This window comes from Eleutherodactylus coqui, chromosome 7 (assembly GCF_035609145.1).
Source record: "Eleutherodactylus coqui strain aEleCoq1 chromosome 7, aEleCoq1.hap1, whole genome shotgun sequence".
NCBI classification, from domain to species: domain Eukaryota; kingdom Metazoa; phylum Chordata; class Amphibia; order Anura; family Eleutherodactylidae; genus Eleutherodactylus; species Eleutherodactylus coqui.
In genome coordinates, this window is record NC_089843.1 from 31874824 (window position 1) to 31894112 (window position 19289).

General features: G+C 44.4%; 1 protein-coding gene across 1 annotated transcript in view; it reads left to right on the forward strand.

The window, feature by feature from the left end:
• The window catches only part of LOC136573248 (vomeronasal type-2 receptor 26-like), a 32784-nt gene extending 21973 nt beyond the window's left edge, over positions 1 to 10811 (forward strand). The window contains exons 3-4 of the mRNA XM_066574547.1: positions 6998 to 7121; positions 10057 to 10811. Coding sequence (XP_066430644.1) covers positions 6998 to 7121; positions 10057 to 10811 — 879 coding nt within the window. The remainder of the gene's footprint in view (positions 1 to 6997; positions 7122 to 10056) is intronic.
• Positions 10812 to 19289: the final 8478 nt, after the last annotated feature.

The window sequence follows — 19289 nt, forward strand, 5'->3', positions numbered from 1 at the left end:
GTATACAATACTAAGTACCAATGTAAATGGCTTTTAAAGCCGGTTCCTACTTACAGTTCTGGCGTTTCATGAACTTATAAAAAGTTTCCCAAAGATGGCCGCCGCTTCTTCTCCCTGCGCTTGCTTCAGCCCGACGTGCTCGCTCCCGAGACGCCGGTCACGCTTCGTTTTAGCAGGGAGCTGTCCAGTGCTGATCCTTTCCCCCTGCACAAGTAACCCAGGCTTCGTAATAGGAGGGAGCTGTCCAGTGCTGAATTCTCAGCAGAAGGTACTGTAATGCCTCCCTGCAATTCACTTGCCACTGTTTTAGATGAAATAGTTTTTTCACCTAAATATATATGTGTGTGTATATATGCGTGTACACATTTTATATATATATCTATCTATATATATATAGATAGATATATATACAGTATACGTGTGTATGAGTATACGCATACGTGTATTCGTGAGTGTATATATACACACACATTATATATATATATATATATATACACCCACACGTGTTTGTATATATATGTGTGTGTGTATATATATATATATATATATATATATATATATATATATATATGTGTGTGTGTGTGTATGTGTATGTATGCGTGTGTGTGTATGTGTATGTATGCGTGTGTGTGTATGTGTATGTATGCGTGTGTGTGTGTATGTGTATGTATGCGTGTGTGTGTGTGTATGTATGCGTGTGTGTGTGTATGTATGCGTGTGTGTGTGTATGTATGCGTGTGTGTGTGTGTGTGTGTATGCGTGTGTGTGTGTGTATGCGTGTGTGTGTGTGTGTGTATGCGTGTGTGTGTGTGTATGCGTATGTATGCGTGTGTGTGTGTGTGTGTGTATGCATGTGTGTGTGTATGTATGCGTGTGTGTGTATGCGCGTGTGTGTGTGTGTATGTATGCGCGCGCGTGTGTGTGTATGTATGCGCGCGCGTGTGTGTGTATGTATGCGTGTGTGTGTGTGTATGCGTGTGTGTGTGTGTATGCGTGTGTGTGTGTGTGTGTGTGTGTATGCGTGTGCGTGTGTGTGTGTGTATGCGTGTGCGTGCGTGTGTGTGTAGGCCCCGGCGGCAGGCTCCGGGGGCAGCACGGCGGCAGGCTCCGGGGGGCAGCACGGCGGCAGGCTCCGGGGGGCAGCACGGCGGCAGGCTCCGGGGGGCAGCACGGCGGCAGGCTCCGGGGGCAGGGCGGTAGGCTACGGGGCACGGCGGCAGGCTCGGGCAGCACGGCGGCAGGCTCGGGCAGCACGGCGGCAGGCTCGGGCAGCACGGCGGCAGGCTCGGGGGCATGGCGGCAGGCTCGGGGGCATGGCGGCAGGCTCGGGCAGCACGGCGGCAGGCTCGGGGGCAGGGCGGCAGGCTCGGGCAGCACGGCGGCAGGCTCGGGCAGCACGGCGGCAGGCTCGGGCAGCACGGCGGCAGGCTCGGGGCATGGCGGCAGGCTCGGGGGCATGGCGGCAGGCTCGGGGGCACGGCGGCAGGCTCGGGCAGCACGGCGGCAGGCTCGGGCAGCACGGCGGCAGGCTCGGGCAGCACGGCGGCAGGCTCGGGGGCATGGCGGCAGGCTCGGGGGCAGGGCGGTAGGCTACGGGGCAGGGCGGTAGGCTACGGGGCAGGGCGGTAGGCTAACACATCACCCCCGACCCCTCACTTACATGGGCGGCTTCTAGGCAGGGCTTCTCGGCTGGGCGGCTGGGCTTCTCGGCTCCGCTCGGCTGGGCTTCTCAGCTGGGCGGCTCTGCACCTTCCTCTAACAGAGGATGGTAGCAGAATGGCCGCTCCAGCGCGCTCCCGAGAGGTTACAGCTCTTCTGCGCATGCGCAGAAGAGCTGTAGCGGCTAACACACTGAAGCGGCTCGTGCTGAGCAGAAGACCGGACTGCGCAAGCGCGTCTAAAAAAGCAAGCCGCCAGCGAATTTAGACGGAACCATGGAGACGAGGACGCTAGCAACGGAGCAGGTAAGTGGAATAACTTCTGTATGGCTCATATTTAATGCACGATGTACATTACAAAGTGCATTAATATGGCCATACGGAAGTGTATAACCCCACTTGGTTTCGCGAGACCACCCCTTTAAGTATCCTTTTCATTGCAATCAAATGCCCCTCTCTTGTCTTAGAAAATACTAGCTTTTCCACATAGGTGTTGTCAATCTGTCTATACTGTTACTACTGAAATCCCACTAATACTGGGCTATGCCTATCCTGCTGTTACGGAAATGTTACAGGGGCCTGTCGATACCGTTACTACTGAAATGTAACTGATACTGTGCTCTGCCTATACTGCAGCTACTGAAACGTAACTGGGGTCCATCTATACTGTAACTACAGAAGTGTTAATAGGGTCTCCCTAGACTTTTGCAACATTACTGTTAGTGGGGTGTGCGTATACCTTAGCTACAGGAGTATTACAGGGGTCGGTGCATACTATGGGTGCACTAAGTGTTTCCATCGTGGTGTTCCACGTACATGGCCCAAAAAACATTTACCCAGTCTGACTAGGGCATGCAGTGTGGGCCGAAGCCCACCTGTATGCAACCTGACATTAACTCTGCTATCCAGGGCACTGCAATGGGATATATTTATGTACCGCCGGTGGGTTCCAGGGAGCCACCCATACTGTCGGTCCACAGGGACTTCACATAGGGGATTTGTACCTGCCTGTGTCTATGTATTAAAAACCCCGGTCAGACTGGGGCATGCAGTGTGGGCCGAAGTCAACCTGTATGCAATCTGACGTTAGCTCTGCTGTCCAGGGCACTGCAATGGGATATATTTATGAACCGCCGGTGGGTTCCAGAGAGCCACCCATGCTGTCGGTCCACAGGGACTTCACCTTTGGGATTTGTACCTGCCTGTGTCTATGTATTAAAAACCCCAGTCTGACCGGGGCATGCAGTGTGGGCCGAAGCCCACCTGCATTTAATCTGACGTTACCTCAGCTGTGCTGGGCAATGCAATGGGATTTATTTATGTACCGCCGGTGGCTTCCTGGGACCCACCCATGCTGTCGGTCCACACGGACTTCACATTAGGGAGTTGTACCTGCCTGTGTACTTATAAAAAAAACCAGTCTGACTGGGGCATGCAGTGTGGGCCGAAGCTCACCTGCATTTAATCTGACGTTAGCTCTGCTGTCCAGGGCACTGCAATGGGATTTGTTTATGTACCGCCGGTGGCTTCCTGGGAGCCACCAATGCTGTGGGTGCACACGGAATTCCGATTGCGGAGTTGTGCCTGTGACTATTTCTAAAAAAAAAACAGTCTGACTAGGGCATGCAGTGTGGGCCGAAGCCCACATGTATTTAATCTGACGTTAGCTCTATTATCCAGGGCATTGCATTGGGACAAACTACAGGAGCAATACAGCGCTAATGAGACGTGCACAGCTACGCTAGCATTGGAGTCCGCTCTAGGCCCGCGATTGCTGAAGGTTTGTGCAGAGGCCTATGTCCTGGGTGCAGTGAAAGTCCACTTCCTGCCTAGGATTGCTGAAGCTGTGGGCCGAGGCCTATGTTGTGGGCGCGGTGAAAGTCTGCCATGTTTGGCCGCTCAGATCAATTTTTTGTTCATGTCTTGGGTTTCCTAGGACCCACCTATGCTGTTGGTGCAAACTTAGCTCCCATCGCGGTGTTTGACCTGTCTGGCACAAAGACACTGGCTGACTTGGGTAGGGGGCAGAGCGCAGACGGCTTTCCCCTTGCAGTGTCGATTGAGCTATGCGACACCTTGACAGAATGAACAGTGTGTGGCACATGGGTTCCCCATTGCTATGCCCACGTGTGCAGCTCCTGATTGAGGTGGCACAGGATTGGATTTCTCATTGCTTCTGTACAGCATTGTGGGCTATCGCCCCGCCCCTTTTAAAGAGGGTCGCTGCCTGGCCCTGCCAACCCTCTGCAGTGTGTGCCTCCGGTTTCTCCTCATGGCAGATGCACTTATAAATAGACATGAGGGTGGTGTGGCTATGAGGCCAGCGTGTGGCATGAGGAAGCTGAAGGCTGCGCAGGGACACTTTGGTGTGCGCTGTGGACACTGGGTCGTGCGGGCGGGTTGGGCAGCATGTAACCCAGGAGAAGAGGCAGCGGTGTGTCCCACAGGCAGTGCTTGTGCTTAGTTGGAGGTAGTGTGGTGCTTAGCTAAGGTGTGCCTTACTAATGAGGGTTTGTCCGAAGTAAAAATTGTTAGGGGGGGGCACTCTTGCCGCTATTGCGGCTTAATAGTGGTACCTGGGAACCTGAAATGCAGCCCAGCATGTTGCCTTACGCCTGCCCTATCCGTTTCTGTGTCGTTTCCATCACTTTCTTGGGTTTTCCAGATTTTCACCAATGAAAACCTTAGCGGAGCATGGGTGATATACAAAAATGCTCGAGTCGCCCATTGACTTCAATGGGGTTCGGTACTTGAAACGAACCCTCGAGCATCGCGGAAAGTTCAACTCGAGCAACGAGCACCTGAGCATTTTGGTGCTCGCTCATCTCTAATAGAATCATAGAATGGTAGAGTTGGAAGGAACCTCCAGCGTCATCGAGTCCAACCCCCTACTCAGTGCAGGATTTACTAAATCATCCAACATAGATATTTGTCCAGCCTTTGTTTGAACACTCCTATTGAAGGATAACTCACCACCTCCGATGGCAAGCTGTTCCACGCATTGATCACCCTCACTGTCAGAAAGTTTTTTCTAATATCTAATTTGTATCTCCTCCCCCCGTTTAGTTTCATCCCATCGCTTCTAGTCTTTCCCGGTGCAAATGAGAATAGGACTGATCCCTTTGCACTGCGACACCCCTGAAGATATTTGTAGACAGCTATTAAGTCTCCTCTCAGCCTTCTTTATTGCAAGCTGAACATTCCCAGATCCTTTAACCGTTCCTCATAAGACATGATTTGCAGACCACTCACCATCTTGTTAACTCTTCTCTGAACTTGCTCCAGTTTGTCTATGTCTTTTTTAAAGTGAGGTGCCCAGAACTGCCTAGTACATGCTAGTGATATCTAGAGTAAAATTGATGTGTCTAGTACAAGTGACATGCATAGTACAAGTGATATGAATAGTACAAGTGATGTGTCTAGTACAAGGGACATGTCTAGTACAAGTGAGATGCCTAATATAAATGACATGCCTAGTACAAGGGACATGTTTAGTACAATTGAAGGGATACATTCCAATCTACAATGGGTATACCATTTTATGTAGCATTTGGGAAAATTAAAATTCAAACTCTCCTACTACATCACCTTAGAAGCGTTATCCGACGCCACCGCAGTTACTCCCCGGGTCCCGACACTGTTTCTCTTCTTCATCTTCTGGCCGGAGATTGGAAAATCCTGCCTCCTGGAAGCGCTGGCTGTGATTGGCTGACGCTTAGCCAGTCACATCCAGTGCTCGATGAATGGCTGTAGTTGGAACAATCACAGCTATTCATCAACTGCTGGCTGTGATTGGTTAAGTGTCAGCTAATCACAGCCAGTGTTTTCATGAAGCGGGGATTTTTGAAACCCCGGTCAGAGGATGATGCAGAGAAACAGTGCCAGAGACCAATAACAAGCTGCTGGGCAGCGAGGGAGAGGTGATGTATACTTATTCTTTTTAATTATTTTCTTCAGCTACAGCTTATTTTCAGGGTAGGGCTAATATTTCAAGATCCCCACCCAAAAAAAAAATCCTGGCATGTGATGCTACAAATGTGCGCGACTTTGTAGCCCACAAAATCACGGTATTGCTGCAAGAAGACGCAGCGAAATCACACGGACCAGCGATGCGATATCACTGCAATTTTCTTGCAGCAATGCCGTGTCACCCGTGTGAAGGAGGTCTTAACCCTTTCCAATCCACTGTCTGACCTCTGAAGACATTATAATTTAAGGCTGTACAGCTCCGATGTTGGAAGACATCCGACGGGGTTCTCTTACTGTATATTGCCATCCTCTCTGCTGTCGGAGCCTATCCAACGTGTCACCTCATGCAGTACTGGCTTTAGCCAGCATACAGCGCCATTGTACAACGGCAGAAAAAGAGTAAGCCCCCTAGGAAAACCAGGATACAAATAGGATTGGAAAGGGTTAAGCTGTCCTAGATATAGTTGTGGAAGTGAAAGAATTTCTACTTATTTTTTCAACCTGTTCTACACAGATGATTTATTGCAGCACATTGTCTTGCATACAAATTTATATGCTGCTCAACTGTCACATAAAATCCAAACACTGATTGGAACATCAGCAAATGTACAGGAGGTAAAACATGTTTTAAGTCTGACACTTGCATGTTTTTTGTTTAAAAAAAAAAGAGACTTACTGGGCCACCTGTCCTGCACTGACCGCTGCAGCTGTCTCTGCTATTCTTTCACAAACACAGTCTAAATTCTGTTAAGATTTCAACATTTCAGCAATAGCAGCCCGTGTCACCATAAGAATGTCCTAAAATTTGACAGATTATACAAAATGAGTTCAATCATCATGGAAATTGTAGCTCCCTCCTATGGAGTGATAATATGTAAAGATTATTGGACTAACAGTCAAGTTATTGGGCTGCAGAAAATGTACGTGAAATGTGTCTTTGACCGGAATCATTTTACACCATCCCTTAACTTGTTCATACATTTGCATTTTGTATTTGTTCTTTTCGCAGGTGCAATAAAATAAGGCTTGCCCTATTTTATGTGTATTTGCGCACCAAAGAGCTTTATAGAAGTACATAGGAGGTGTGCGGGCACACTCTCCTGCCTGTACAGGTATGCGCTAAAAACAGTGCATACCCACAATACCCGACACCTCATTAGACAAATTAGTCTTTTAAATAAGGGTGGCTGATTCTGCAGCCCGTGTAAACCAGCGTTGCCTGTGCAGAAATGCTCCATATTTGTGCAGGCATCAGCACTGAATACAATCCTTCACAACACAAAAAGAATTCTGCATGAGTGAGCGTATTATGTGACATGCTTGTTTGTGGAAACTCACATGGTAGTAAAGGTTCTTGTCTTTTCCTTCAGATCCCAGTATCTCGCTGCTCAGACCAATGTTTACCTGGAAGCAGAAAAAAGGCAACAGAAACAATTCATACCTGCTGCTACTACTGCGTCCCGTGTTCAGAAGGAGAGATATCCAATATAACGGGTACATGGTAGTATGAGCAGTAGGACTGTGTAATCAGTGATTGTGATTAAGGTTACGCATCCCACTTTTCACGTAATCTAATTTGGTTATTCCGAACTGATTCTTGGCTCAAATTGTAGAGAAATTGAATTACCCATAATCTCTGCTGTAGCGGTCAACGTGTAGCCAATCAGCAGCCAGGGTACATTACTGATGTTACAAAATGTGTTCTCCATCTTACATGTGGGCAGCAGTTTCATTGTACTCCTGTAGCATGTGACCTAGTGATATATAATATAGGTGTAGTTGTACAAGTGGCCATTTTACATTTAAGCACATCACATTTCTGTCCCTATATAACACGTGGTCTGTTGTTAATGGGAACAGATATTCTACAAAGGGTATATTGCTGCTGGTTATGAAAGCTTGTTGCCAACAAAGGTCTTAAACTGTGTTTTAGTGCAGGGAGCAGAGAAAGTTACTGCATCACATATATGCCTATTAGGGATGAGCGAACGTGTCCGTTACGGACACATCCGCACCCGGACACCGGTTTTGCCGAACACTGCAGTGTTCGCGCGTAAGTGTCCGGGTGCCGCCGGGGGGCGGGGAGATGCGCGGCGGCGCGGGCGGCAGTAGCGGGGAACAGGGGGGAGCCCTCTCTCTCTCCCTCTCCCCCCCCACTCCCCGCCGCACCCCCCCCCGCGCTGCCACGGCGGCCCCCGAACTTTTTCGCCCGAACACTGAAGTGTTCGCAAAGTTCGGTGTTCGGGCGAAAAAGGGGCGGAGCCGAACGTGTTCGCTCATCTCTAATGCCTATACAAAATGTAAATCCGGTCTCTACTGTCAATGTATAGAGCAGCAGAATAATCTTTGGTGCAGGGAATATTACAGTTCTCCGTTTTTGACCTCAGACGTGTTTCTAAGTTGCCAGTCCAGCTACTATGAATTTTTTACAGACCTTACGCAGGTAGCAGTGGGGTTTAATGAATTCAATTATGCTATGCCAAACATGGACAGCTCGCAAAGATACAAGCTTTATCCTGTGCCTTTCCATTTTCACATATTGTGCCTCCAAGGCATTGCAGCTTATTTAATTGGTGGTGTTTTGTTTTTTTTTTTTGGTAATATAAAACAAACAAGAATGGGAAACAACAAATACACACAGTGCATGCCGGCAGCATTGAACGCCATTCAGTCAATTGTCTCAAAAGTCTAGAAGAGGTCTGGAATACTTTTTTCAGCCCATCACAGCCTGCAGCAAAGGCACAGGGTAGTAAACTGGAACAATATGCAAAGGGAAGTGAAAGGCCTGGCAAAAATATACAGCTAAGGAATAAAATTGAGAATATTGCTATTGGAAGCGGAAAGAAAGAACAAAGCCAGCCAATTCTGAAGGAAAGTAGAGGAACAAGAAACACCGATCACAAACTAAAATGTTTTTACACAAATGCACCGATCATAGGAAAAAGCAAGGAGAATTAAAGCTCCTGACTGAAGAGAAATCTGTAGTCATAGGTATCATAGTAACTTGTTGGGAGGATAGATATGATTGGAATACAAGGCTTAACGCCTTCAGTGGCGGGTTTCTTACTACCTTGTCAGACCCATGTTTTTTAAATGGGCCAAATATTTAATTTTAACTAATTTTCCAGTCGCATTCCAAGAGCCATAACTTTTTTCATTTTTCCATTGACACAGCCATATGAGGGCTTGTTTTTTGCGGGACAAGTATATATTTTTTTTGATGGCATCATTTTTGGGTATACATAATGTATTGCAAAACGTTTGTAACTAATGCGAGGGTCACGGGAAAGGCAGATTAACATGAAGTCAGCCATGTGTGCCAGAGTCCCAGTGCACAACACATCGCTGTCCTCAGTAGGAGGATAACTCTCAGCCTCCTCCTCCTCAGACCATACACACTGAAAAGGATGTGAGGGAAGTAGTATGGGTACCCTCTGAAGTGTGGGCAGCGGTCTCATCCCCCTCCTCCTCCTCCTCCTCCTCCAATAGGCGCTGAGAAACAGACGAGAGGGTGGTCGGGCTATCAAGCAACGTATTGTCATCCCCCATCTCCTGTTCTATCCGCAATGTGATGACCTTAATGCTTAGCAGCGACCTTCTCAGCGTGCAAAGCAGCGGGATGGTTACGCTGATAATGGCCACATCGCCGCTTACCATTTTCGCTGATTCCTCAAAGTTTCCTAACACCTGACAGATGTCAGACATTCATGCCCACTCCTCTGTGAAGAAGTGCAGAGGCTGACTACCACTCCAATGGGCATGTTGCAGCTGATATTTGACAATGGCTCCACTCTGCTTGTAAACCCTGGCCAACATGTGCAATGTTGAATACCAGCATGTGGGCACATTGCACAACAGTCAGTGAACAGGCAGCTGGAAGCATTATTGTAGTGTCCTGATGGTGGCAGCATCTGTGGAAGACTTTCTGAAATGTGCGCACATGCGACGCACCTTCTGAGCAGCACAACATCAGAACCCAGTGCAATAACAGTTAAAGATAAAGAAAAGTCAGGAGGGTAAGTACACTGACAACCCTGGGCTCACTCAACTGTTATTGCTTTGCGGTTATAGTACCGTCTTTCCCTAAAGAAAGGGTAGTTAAATAGGAGAAACAAGTTCTGGAAACATTATTTGGCCTTCACCCTTACCAAAATAGCCAACATATCAGGTAATTTTGCTTCCCATATGGTGGTAGGGATATTTCACATAGATGGATATATATACAGTATCAGCTAGATAGATTTAATGTGTAATATGCTATGGGATATTTCTACAGATTCTGATAACTGTATTAAATGCCAAAGTGAAGAATGGCCAAATGAGATGAGAGACCGATGCCTGCCAAAAGTCATAGAATTCATCTCTTACCAAAATGACGCAATGGCTTATATATTTTCTGGTGTCTCGGTCTTCGGATGTCTTGCGACAGGCTTCATATTTTTAATATTTATTACCTATCGGCACACTCCTATTGTTAAAGCTAACAACCGTAACCTGAGTTATGTCCTCCTGGTCTCTATCATCCTCAGCTTCCTCTCCGTCTTCTTGTTTCTTGGTCGCCCCAACGATGTAACTTGTAGATTACGTGAAACCAGTTTTGGAATTTTCTTCTCAGTAGCCATCTCTTCACTTCTTGCCAAGACTGTTATGGTTTGTGTTGCTTTTAAGTCCACCAAGCCTGGAAGCCCCTGGAGAAAATGGTTGAGTGTAAAGTTGCCCCACACCATAGTGCTGTTGTGCTCATCTTTACAAGTTGTCCTCTGTGTTATCTGGTTGTCTATCTCTCCCCCATTCCAGGACCTGGACACTCAGTCTTATCCTGATAAGATCATAATTCAGTGCAATGAAGGCTCAGATATCTGCTTCTACTCCATGTTGGGTTATATGGGGCTTCTGTCAGCTGTGAGCTTTGTTCTGGCTTTCATGGTAAGGACATTACCGGACAGTTTTAATGAGGCCAAGTACATCACCTTCAGCATGCTGCTGTTCTGCAGTGTCTGGATCTCCATGATCCCAGCTTACCTGAGCACCAGAGGGAAATACATGGTGGCGGTGGAGATATTTGCAGTAATAGTGTCCAGTGCTGGACTTTTAGCTTGTGTGTTTTTCCCAAAATGTTTTATCATTTTATTTAAATCTGAAATGAATAAAAATACTGACCTGCTGAGGAAAAGGAAGGAATGAGGGCAAAATATTACCCCTTGTCAGGGATTGACTCTGAACATTTTGCAGATATTCTAGTTATTTGGTGCTTTTTAAAAAATTGTATCCATTCACTGTATATGCATAAGCTTATAGCTCAATAAGGATATGACTGCCGGCATCCAGAATAAGAGTCCCCCATTTTCTTGAGGAAAATAATGTTATACCATGTAGAGTAAAGTAAAACAAAGTAATGTTGTAGATATGATACCATTTAATGGCTAAAAGCCCTTTTACACAATGTTTAGAGCTCAAAATTCATTCAAACAAGCGAACATGAGAGATAATCATTTAGTATGAAGTGAAAATATTAATCCCTTGTCATTTGTAGTTGTTTAAGCTGACTTTTCAGTCAGTTAAAAAACCTTGTTAAAACTCGACAGCTCACTGGCTTCTCATTCTGTATGATAGCTCCCCGCTCAGTGCTTCCCGTAGTAAAAGGGACTTTAAAAAGTAGAATGATGTTACAACAAGCATTTGAATCTACTTAGGATTCTTCACCGGGCTCCTAACAAGACAGATCTGAAGTATCATATATATAAATGGACCTTTATATGATCCAGAAAATGGACAGAGAAATAGTGTAATAAATTGCATTTAAAGCAGTAACTGAACCGTATATGCGGGAAATACGACCTTAATTAGTTCACAGATAAGCTGTCATTCAATGCATGTGACTTCCAATTTACCCACTGGGGAATTCATCAGAGACGGAAGGGCCTGTTCACAACAAGCTGATTATATTCAAGAAGTCAAAAACATCATCAACAGGTTCCTCCAATGGGGTTACCCAGCACACACCATTCAGAATGCGTGCCTAAGAGTGGATAACAAATTCAGGGATTTATATCTATCACATAACACAGCCACATTGAGGGATGATCCCTCCTTGAGACAAAAGGACTTCCTTGCACATATTCTGGATGGTAGTGTTACGGCAAAAATGTATGGCCATTTAGGGAAAGCTGAGTGTACCTTGTGAATGACGTCATATGACCCATGCTACGGCGATAGCCTGCTGAGGAACAGCAGAGTGTACCCCGCGACTGAAGTCCAGGTGGCCCTTGCAGTAGGGCTGCTCACACCAAGATTTCAATACACATATCTAGTCCATGAGTATTTTGCAGGTTATTATCACATTAACCCTCTTAGTGACGGCCCCATTGCCTTTTTACGTCCTGGCCTGCTGGGATTAATTCCTAGAGGACGTAAAAACATGCCTCCTCTAGGAATGAAAGCACTGCAGGCTCAGGACGTGATAGCTCAATGCTGCCGGTTACCAGAGGTAGCCGACAGCATGGAGCTGTCATCCAAGGCCGCGGAACCCCACCCCCAGTCACGCGATCGCTGGTATCCACCGGATACTGGCAAACGCATTAAAGTTACCAAAAAGTTAAACAAAGTTAAAGTTTCAGCTCCACTTACGGATCGGATCCGTAAGGGGAGCTGAGAGTACTCACCCCCCATCCTCCATGCCGTCCGGCATCATCTTCTTTCTCCCCGACCCTGCCACCGGTGTCTGCGCATGCGCGCTAGACGCATTACGTCACGCGCATGCACAGAGAGCCGGGAGGCCCGGGAAATTAAAAAAACTCCCTGCTCCCGGTTAGTATGAGTAGCCGAGAGCAGGGAGCTGTCACCGAGAGCTGCTGTATGCGGTTCCCGGTCACATGATCGCTGCTATCCAATGGATAGCAGCGATCATGTAAAAGTAAAAAAAGTTGAAAAAAAAAAAAAGTTTGTTTCATCACCCCTCATGGATCATATCCATGAAGGGAGATAAAATTAGGAACCTAAAGCCCCCAGATTTATCCGCAGACCTTGCCTGTCTTCTCTGCACGCGTCCGTCGCCAAAATGGAGGACGCCGGTGCAAAAGCCGCAGATTGCCGGGGTTATTAAAAATCTCCCTGCACCTGGCTACTAAATATAGCCAAGAGCCTGGATATTTCATGGGGTGCCATGGTACGCTTTTCCCAGTCACGTGATTGCAGTTATTTAATGGATAATTTTCGCCTCCCATCACAGATCGGATCTGTGAGGGGTGGTGAAATTACCTTAATAAGGCCACCAGCGATGTCCCTTGACGGGATCCTTATCCGCAGACCCTTCCCCAGTTTTGGCGCATGCGCCAGTCGCCAAAATGGCGGATGCAAGTGCAGAAGCTGGGGAGGGCAAGAGGAAATTTAAAATCTATTTGCTCCTGGATACTAAAGGTAGCCAAGAGCTTGGAGATGTCACGGGGGGCCGCGGTGAGTGGTCTTCTGTTACATGATCGCCCTTATCCAATGGATAATGGCGATCACGTAAAAGTTAAAAGACAGTTAAACGCTCTGTTCAGTTTGGGCCCCGTTGTGCATCCAGACAGAAAATTAGGGCTATAATAGTTATGTTTCTGAACACGGGACAAATAGGGGTAAACATTTTGGGGTGAAAGTTTTTATTCCTATGTATGCTGTACAAAAAAAAAACAATTTTTAAAATGACATAATTGCCAAAAAAACCAAAATCATAATTTTTTCCTTCTGCTTTGCTTTGATTCATTTAAAAACGGTGGAGTCAAAATACGCAGTACACCCCTAGATGAATGTGTTAAGGGGTATAGTTTTTAAAATTGGGTCATTTGTGGGGGTTCTCTATCTCTTAGCCACTCAAGGCATCTACCAGTGTGCAATGGGGCCTGAACACCTTCAACCAAAATGTCTGTTCTGAAAACCACCCGCTGCTCCTTTCGGTTAGGGCCCCGTTGTGCATACGGACAGAAGATTAGGGCTACAATGGGTATGTTTCTGAACACAGGACAAACTGGGTTATCCATTTTTGGGTGAAAGCCTCCATTCATATGTCTGCTGTCCAAAAAAACCCTGTTTTTAAAATCACATAATTGATTAAAAAAAATCGTAATTTTTTAAATCTGTTTTGCTTTGATTCACTCAAAAACTGTTGGGTCAAAATACGCAGTACACCCCTAGATTAATGCGCTAAGAGGTCTAGTTTCCAAAATGAGGTCATTTGTGTGGGTCCTCTGTCATTTCGGCCGCTCAAGGGGTCTAGCCTTCAAGCAAAATGATCTGAAAGCCACTGGCTGCTCCTTTTGGTTTTGGCCCTGTTGTACATACGGACAGAAGATTAGGGTCACAATGGGTATGTTCCTGAACACAGGACAAACAGGGATGTGCATTTTGAGGTGTAAATCCTCATTTTCATGTGCACTATAGAAAAAAATCCTGTGTTAAAAATTATGTATTTGCAAAAATATGAATTTTTTTTTTTTTCTGAAAAGAATTTGTGGGGTCAAAATACTTCTGACCCCCCTCAGTGAATACACTAAGAGGTGTAGTTTTTAAAATGGGGTCATTTGTGGGGTTTTCTATAATTCTGAAACCTATGAGCCTTTGCAATCTTGGCTTAGTGCCGGAAAATAAAGTGTTCCTCAAAATGTTGATAATTAATGGTAAATTTGTACGTCTCCTAAATGGTTAAAAAAAAACAAAAACGAAAGTTTTTCAAACGTGCATTCAGAATAAAGTTAACAGATGGAAATATATATCTTAGCAAAAATGTGTACAGTCTGTTTGCACATATTTGAGATATTACAGTTAAAAATGTGAAAAAAAATGACAATGTTTTCAAAATTTCCCAATATTGGCACTTTTAATAAATATAGACAAATTCTATGGGTCTATTTTTACCACCTAAATGAAGTACAACATGTGGCGAAAAAACATTGTCAGAATCACTTGGATATGCATAGCCTTTACGGAGTTATGATATGTTAAGTGACACATCAGATTTCCAAAATTTGGCTCCGTCACTAAGGCACAAATAGGCTTCGTCACTAAGGGGTTAAAGGCATCAACGCTAACTATTAGTTATATCTTGATATTCTTGACATACGTCTCTCAGTACATACATAAATTAGACTAGTTGTTTTCTAATATATTTGACGGTGTCTGCTACTGCGTAGTTTAAATTCAATTGTCCATAATCAAATATTTTCTGTTACATCCCCTCCTCCAGTAAGCATTTAAACAAGGCAGTTTAATCTTCCTGCAGTATCTTCTCTGCGTCCTCTTCTTCATATATACATATTACATTATATTCTATGTTGCTATTATTTTATGCTTTCATCAATGATGACCTATGTGATAACAGGTGTCTCATTACCAGTTTCTGGTCTCGTTGGTAGTTATAGAGCTCCAATCACCATATAACACACCATAAAGCATTTACCTGCACCTTGGTTACTTTCTTCTTAAGAGAACAGCAACTTACATGATTTTTTTTTTGTTACACTATGAATATACTCACTGTGCACTATATATATATATATATATATATATATATATATATATATATATATATATATAAATAAAATGCACATATATATATATAAAATGCACATATATATATATATATATATATATATATATATATATACACACACACACACACACACACACACACACACATACATATACACACATATATATCAGCTTCTAAAGTTGTACACATTATATTGTAACCCCTAAATTCTAAAGTTCTGAGCGACACAACACTTCCATGCCAGCCCTATTACGGCTGCTCTTAATATTTCAATATATGTTAATTCAAAGACACATATACAATTTTATTATCATAAATAATTAAGGCCTGTGAATAATAATCAATCTGACAATGTTACATAGATATGTATTCTCCATTGTTTCCACTGTTTTGTGATCACCTCTGCTGTCCTACTATGTTATTCCACGCAAACCTCTCATTCTCCTTCCCGAACTCAAACTAAACTATCCTACAGGGGCAGGTTGCATTACCTAACACTGGGAGAAGGGCATGAACGCCCTGGGCATTCTTCAGGAGTCCACACCCTTTCTCCATACAAGGTAACACCCCGTAGGGCATCCCCTCGCTGTAACCTACAGCAGCTGTGCTATCCCTGGGTAGGAGAGAGAGTGAGCGTGTGTCTACATGAGACAAGCAGAAGCAGAACACAATATTGCAAAGAGATGTTTGAAATCACATTTTAAAGTACGGTCCATCTTTGCTCAGCTGTCCATAATTCATGCGGAATTCACTCTTTGTATTTGAACAGTACTTGCTGCTTTGCTCTATGGCTCAATAGCTTCATAGATCAGGTCAACGAGTATGATAGTCATCATGGAGATTTCTCCTTGGAGATGATACTGGATGGACAACAATTCCACAATGTTAGAAGAACACATAACTATTAGACATTTTAAAGTTTTAATTGTCTGTTTCTCAGTCTTAATGTGTGATTTGTCATTTGCAAATGTTTTTCACTGTGCCTTGTATTTTTCATTAATCTGATAATATTTCTTCATAAATGCTCATTATTGGTCATTAAGTTAGACTGAGTATACATATGTCTCTCAACCTACATTCTATAGCTTTATCATTCTAATCTTGACTATGTGGACCCTTGACCAAAAAAAATTATAATAAAATATAACTTTTATTAAAGAAATAACTAAAAGGAAGAACATACACACATAAATCTAGATTCAGGAAAACCCATGGAACCAATAAAAATGTATTGATACCACTGTCCATAAACAGTAATAGACCGGTCAGTCTGAGTATCGTTATGACTCAGCCATTTAGTGTATTCGGTCTCTTTGCAGAATCTGACAGGATTATCAGAATCTATTGTATACACGTCAACCTAATCAGGAGATGAAAAAGTGACATAAGTCCGACAGTTGGATGTTACAGAACGTGACCCAAAATCCAGAGATCAGGTTCGGTGATGTATACGTCATTCACATCGAGAAAATAAGCTATGCCGGACCACTAAAAATTGTAAGCGTAACCCAACGCGTTTCTCCCACAACGTGGGTTCATCAGGGGTTTCAATACGCAAAAAATGGTACTTTACTGGTTTAATGACTCCCAGTCAGAAATCGGATAGTGGTACAAAAATAAAAAATTGATGAAGCCTCAAAATGTCCAGTACTGTCAAATAAATGACACACTGGATATAGAGGGATCAGTCAGAGTAGAACTGTCATTTCCACTGGTGACAATTATATTACTAGATAGATTACTGTCGCCATATAAGATAAATGAACTGACAGGACTACGAAAACCCTACTACTACAATGGTAGAAATAAGAGTAGGGTATAGGTAAGAAAAATTTCTACCCTTTATGCGAGAGAAAGTTATAATTTCTCAGGGATAATAGTCCCGAGTACAGAAAGATAGAATAATTTTAGCCGTTAAGTCAAAGAGTATCCCGAGGGCAAAATTTTTGCAATCGGGTCCCTGGATAATCAGATGGCATATTCACAGCAGCCCAGACTAGCCGCCTTTTGGATAGCCATCTGATAAATTTTCGCTCTAGACCTACAAGGAAAATTCCTAAGACCTATAATAGTCCCTCAATAGAGTGGAAAGAGGATTCAAAGACCTATATTAGTCCCTCAATAAGGTGATCACTAAGTCAGAGCCTTAATAAGCAAAAACTGAAATCAAACAAATAAACAAACCGGCGGCATGTCAGCCCTGGTGGTGGACTGACAGCATACTGAACTCACAGCTCCCTGAGCTTTAAATAGGAATCCTGTAGCTCCACCTTTAATGGGGGAGTCTAGGTGTAAGCCAATCATCATTATACAGGGGCATACCTATGTCAGTTGTTGCTATGGAGATCAAAGTGCTGTCGTTTTGTTTAAGACGGACTCATGTCCAAAATCCATATCCTCACCATGTATAAATGGTAACAGTGCCCACCTGATGTTTAGCGCTCACAGAATATAAATCCCTGGTTGCCCTGATCGTCTGGGGAGAGTAGCGTTCCTGTAGTGATCATAGAGATGTAGAGGAGCTACAGAGATACAGAGATCACATGACCCGCCCCTCCAGCAGTCAGCTGAGCAGGAGGGGGCGGTGCCAAAGGTCCTGTTCTCAAGTCCTGTTTTCAGCAGAGAGAAGAATAGAATAAAGGTGATATACTGATTACAGTGACATATCTGCCCAGCCTTATGGATAAAAGTAAACAGTGCAAAAGACAGTGGCATAATTAGCCACATTTAGTAGTAGTAGTTCAGATTATACAAATCGATAGATCCTCTACCATGACATGTCATGCTAATCGTGACGTGACACATTAAGGGGCGTGTCCAAGACGCCGAGAGCTAGAAGTGAACAAAGGTATTAAATCATGATAAATTAACTCAAGCAATGTGAGTTTACATAAGCCCAATATTTCAATTGGGACACACACTAAAAAGTGTCAATATGAAAATGCACTGTTTCTTATAATAAATCTGCTGTTGTCACATGATGTTTTTGTATATAATATACGTGCTTATATTGATGACCATAAAATGCAGACGCTACGGAAGATAAATCAGCAACCAGGTTACATAAAGCAAGTGGCGAGCAGAGTATGTTACTGTGGAACGGAAGGCCACAGTGATAACTACATGATGCAAATAGCTTGATGCTCAATACAAAGGTGAGGGGTTAGTTAAATTACACAGGCACAACCACAGGGCAGAGATAATCCTAACCTTGGTAACCTAAGATGAAGTAACAGAGTCATGGAATCGTTTATTCTTCCGATATATGATAGCTTTGTTAGTACTGCACATCTAGCACTTTGGCACGCATCGATGCCCCAGTTAAATAAAGCAGTTAAAGGAGAGTTGCTCATTAAGTCCATCCGGGGAGACCGAGCGCAAACGAAAAATCCAACTTGCTTCTTTTTGCAAGAGGAGTCTGTTGGTGTCGCCCCGGCGTCCGTCCGGACGTATACACTCGATACCTTGAAAGTGAACCTGGGTTTCGTCCCCTCCATGTACATCCCATATATGTGTGGCTAGAGGTGTTGCTTCGTTCCGTCTGATATTTCCTATGTGGGCAAGTACGCGACGGCGAAATTGTTGGGCCGTCTTGCCCACATAGTTCAGAGGACACGAGCAGGTGGCTAAATAGACCACGTTCTTAGACCGGCAATTAATAAATTCACGGTTATGGAATTCCTTAGCGGTAGCCGCACTTCGAAAGACAGAGCTTTTTTGTCTCCCCAGATGATCAGGGCAACCAGGGATTTATATTCTGTGAGCGCTAAACATCAGGTGGGCACTGTTACCATTTATACATGGTGAGGATATGGATTTTGGACATGAGTGCGTCTTAAACAAAACGACAGCACTTTGATCTCCATAGCAACAACTGACATAGGTACGCCCCTGTATAATGATGATTGGCTTACACCTAGACTCCCCCATTAAAGGTGGAGCTACAGGATTCCTATTTAAAGCTCAGGGAGCTGTGAGTTCAGTATGCTGTCAGTCCACCACCAGGGCTGACATGCCGCCGTTTTGTTTATTTGTTTGATTTCAGTTTTTGCTTATTAAGGCTCTGACTTAGTGACCACCTTATTGAGGGACTAATATAGGTCTTTGAATCCTCTTTCCACTCTATTGAGGGACTA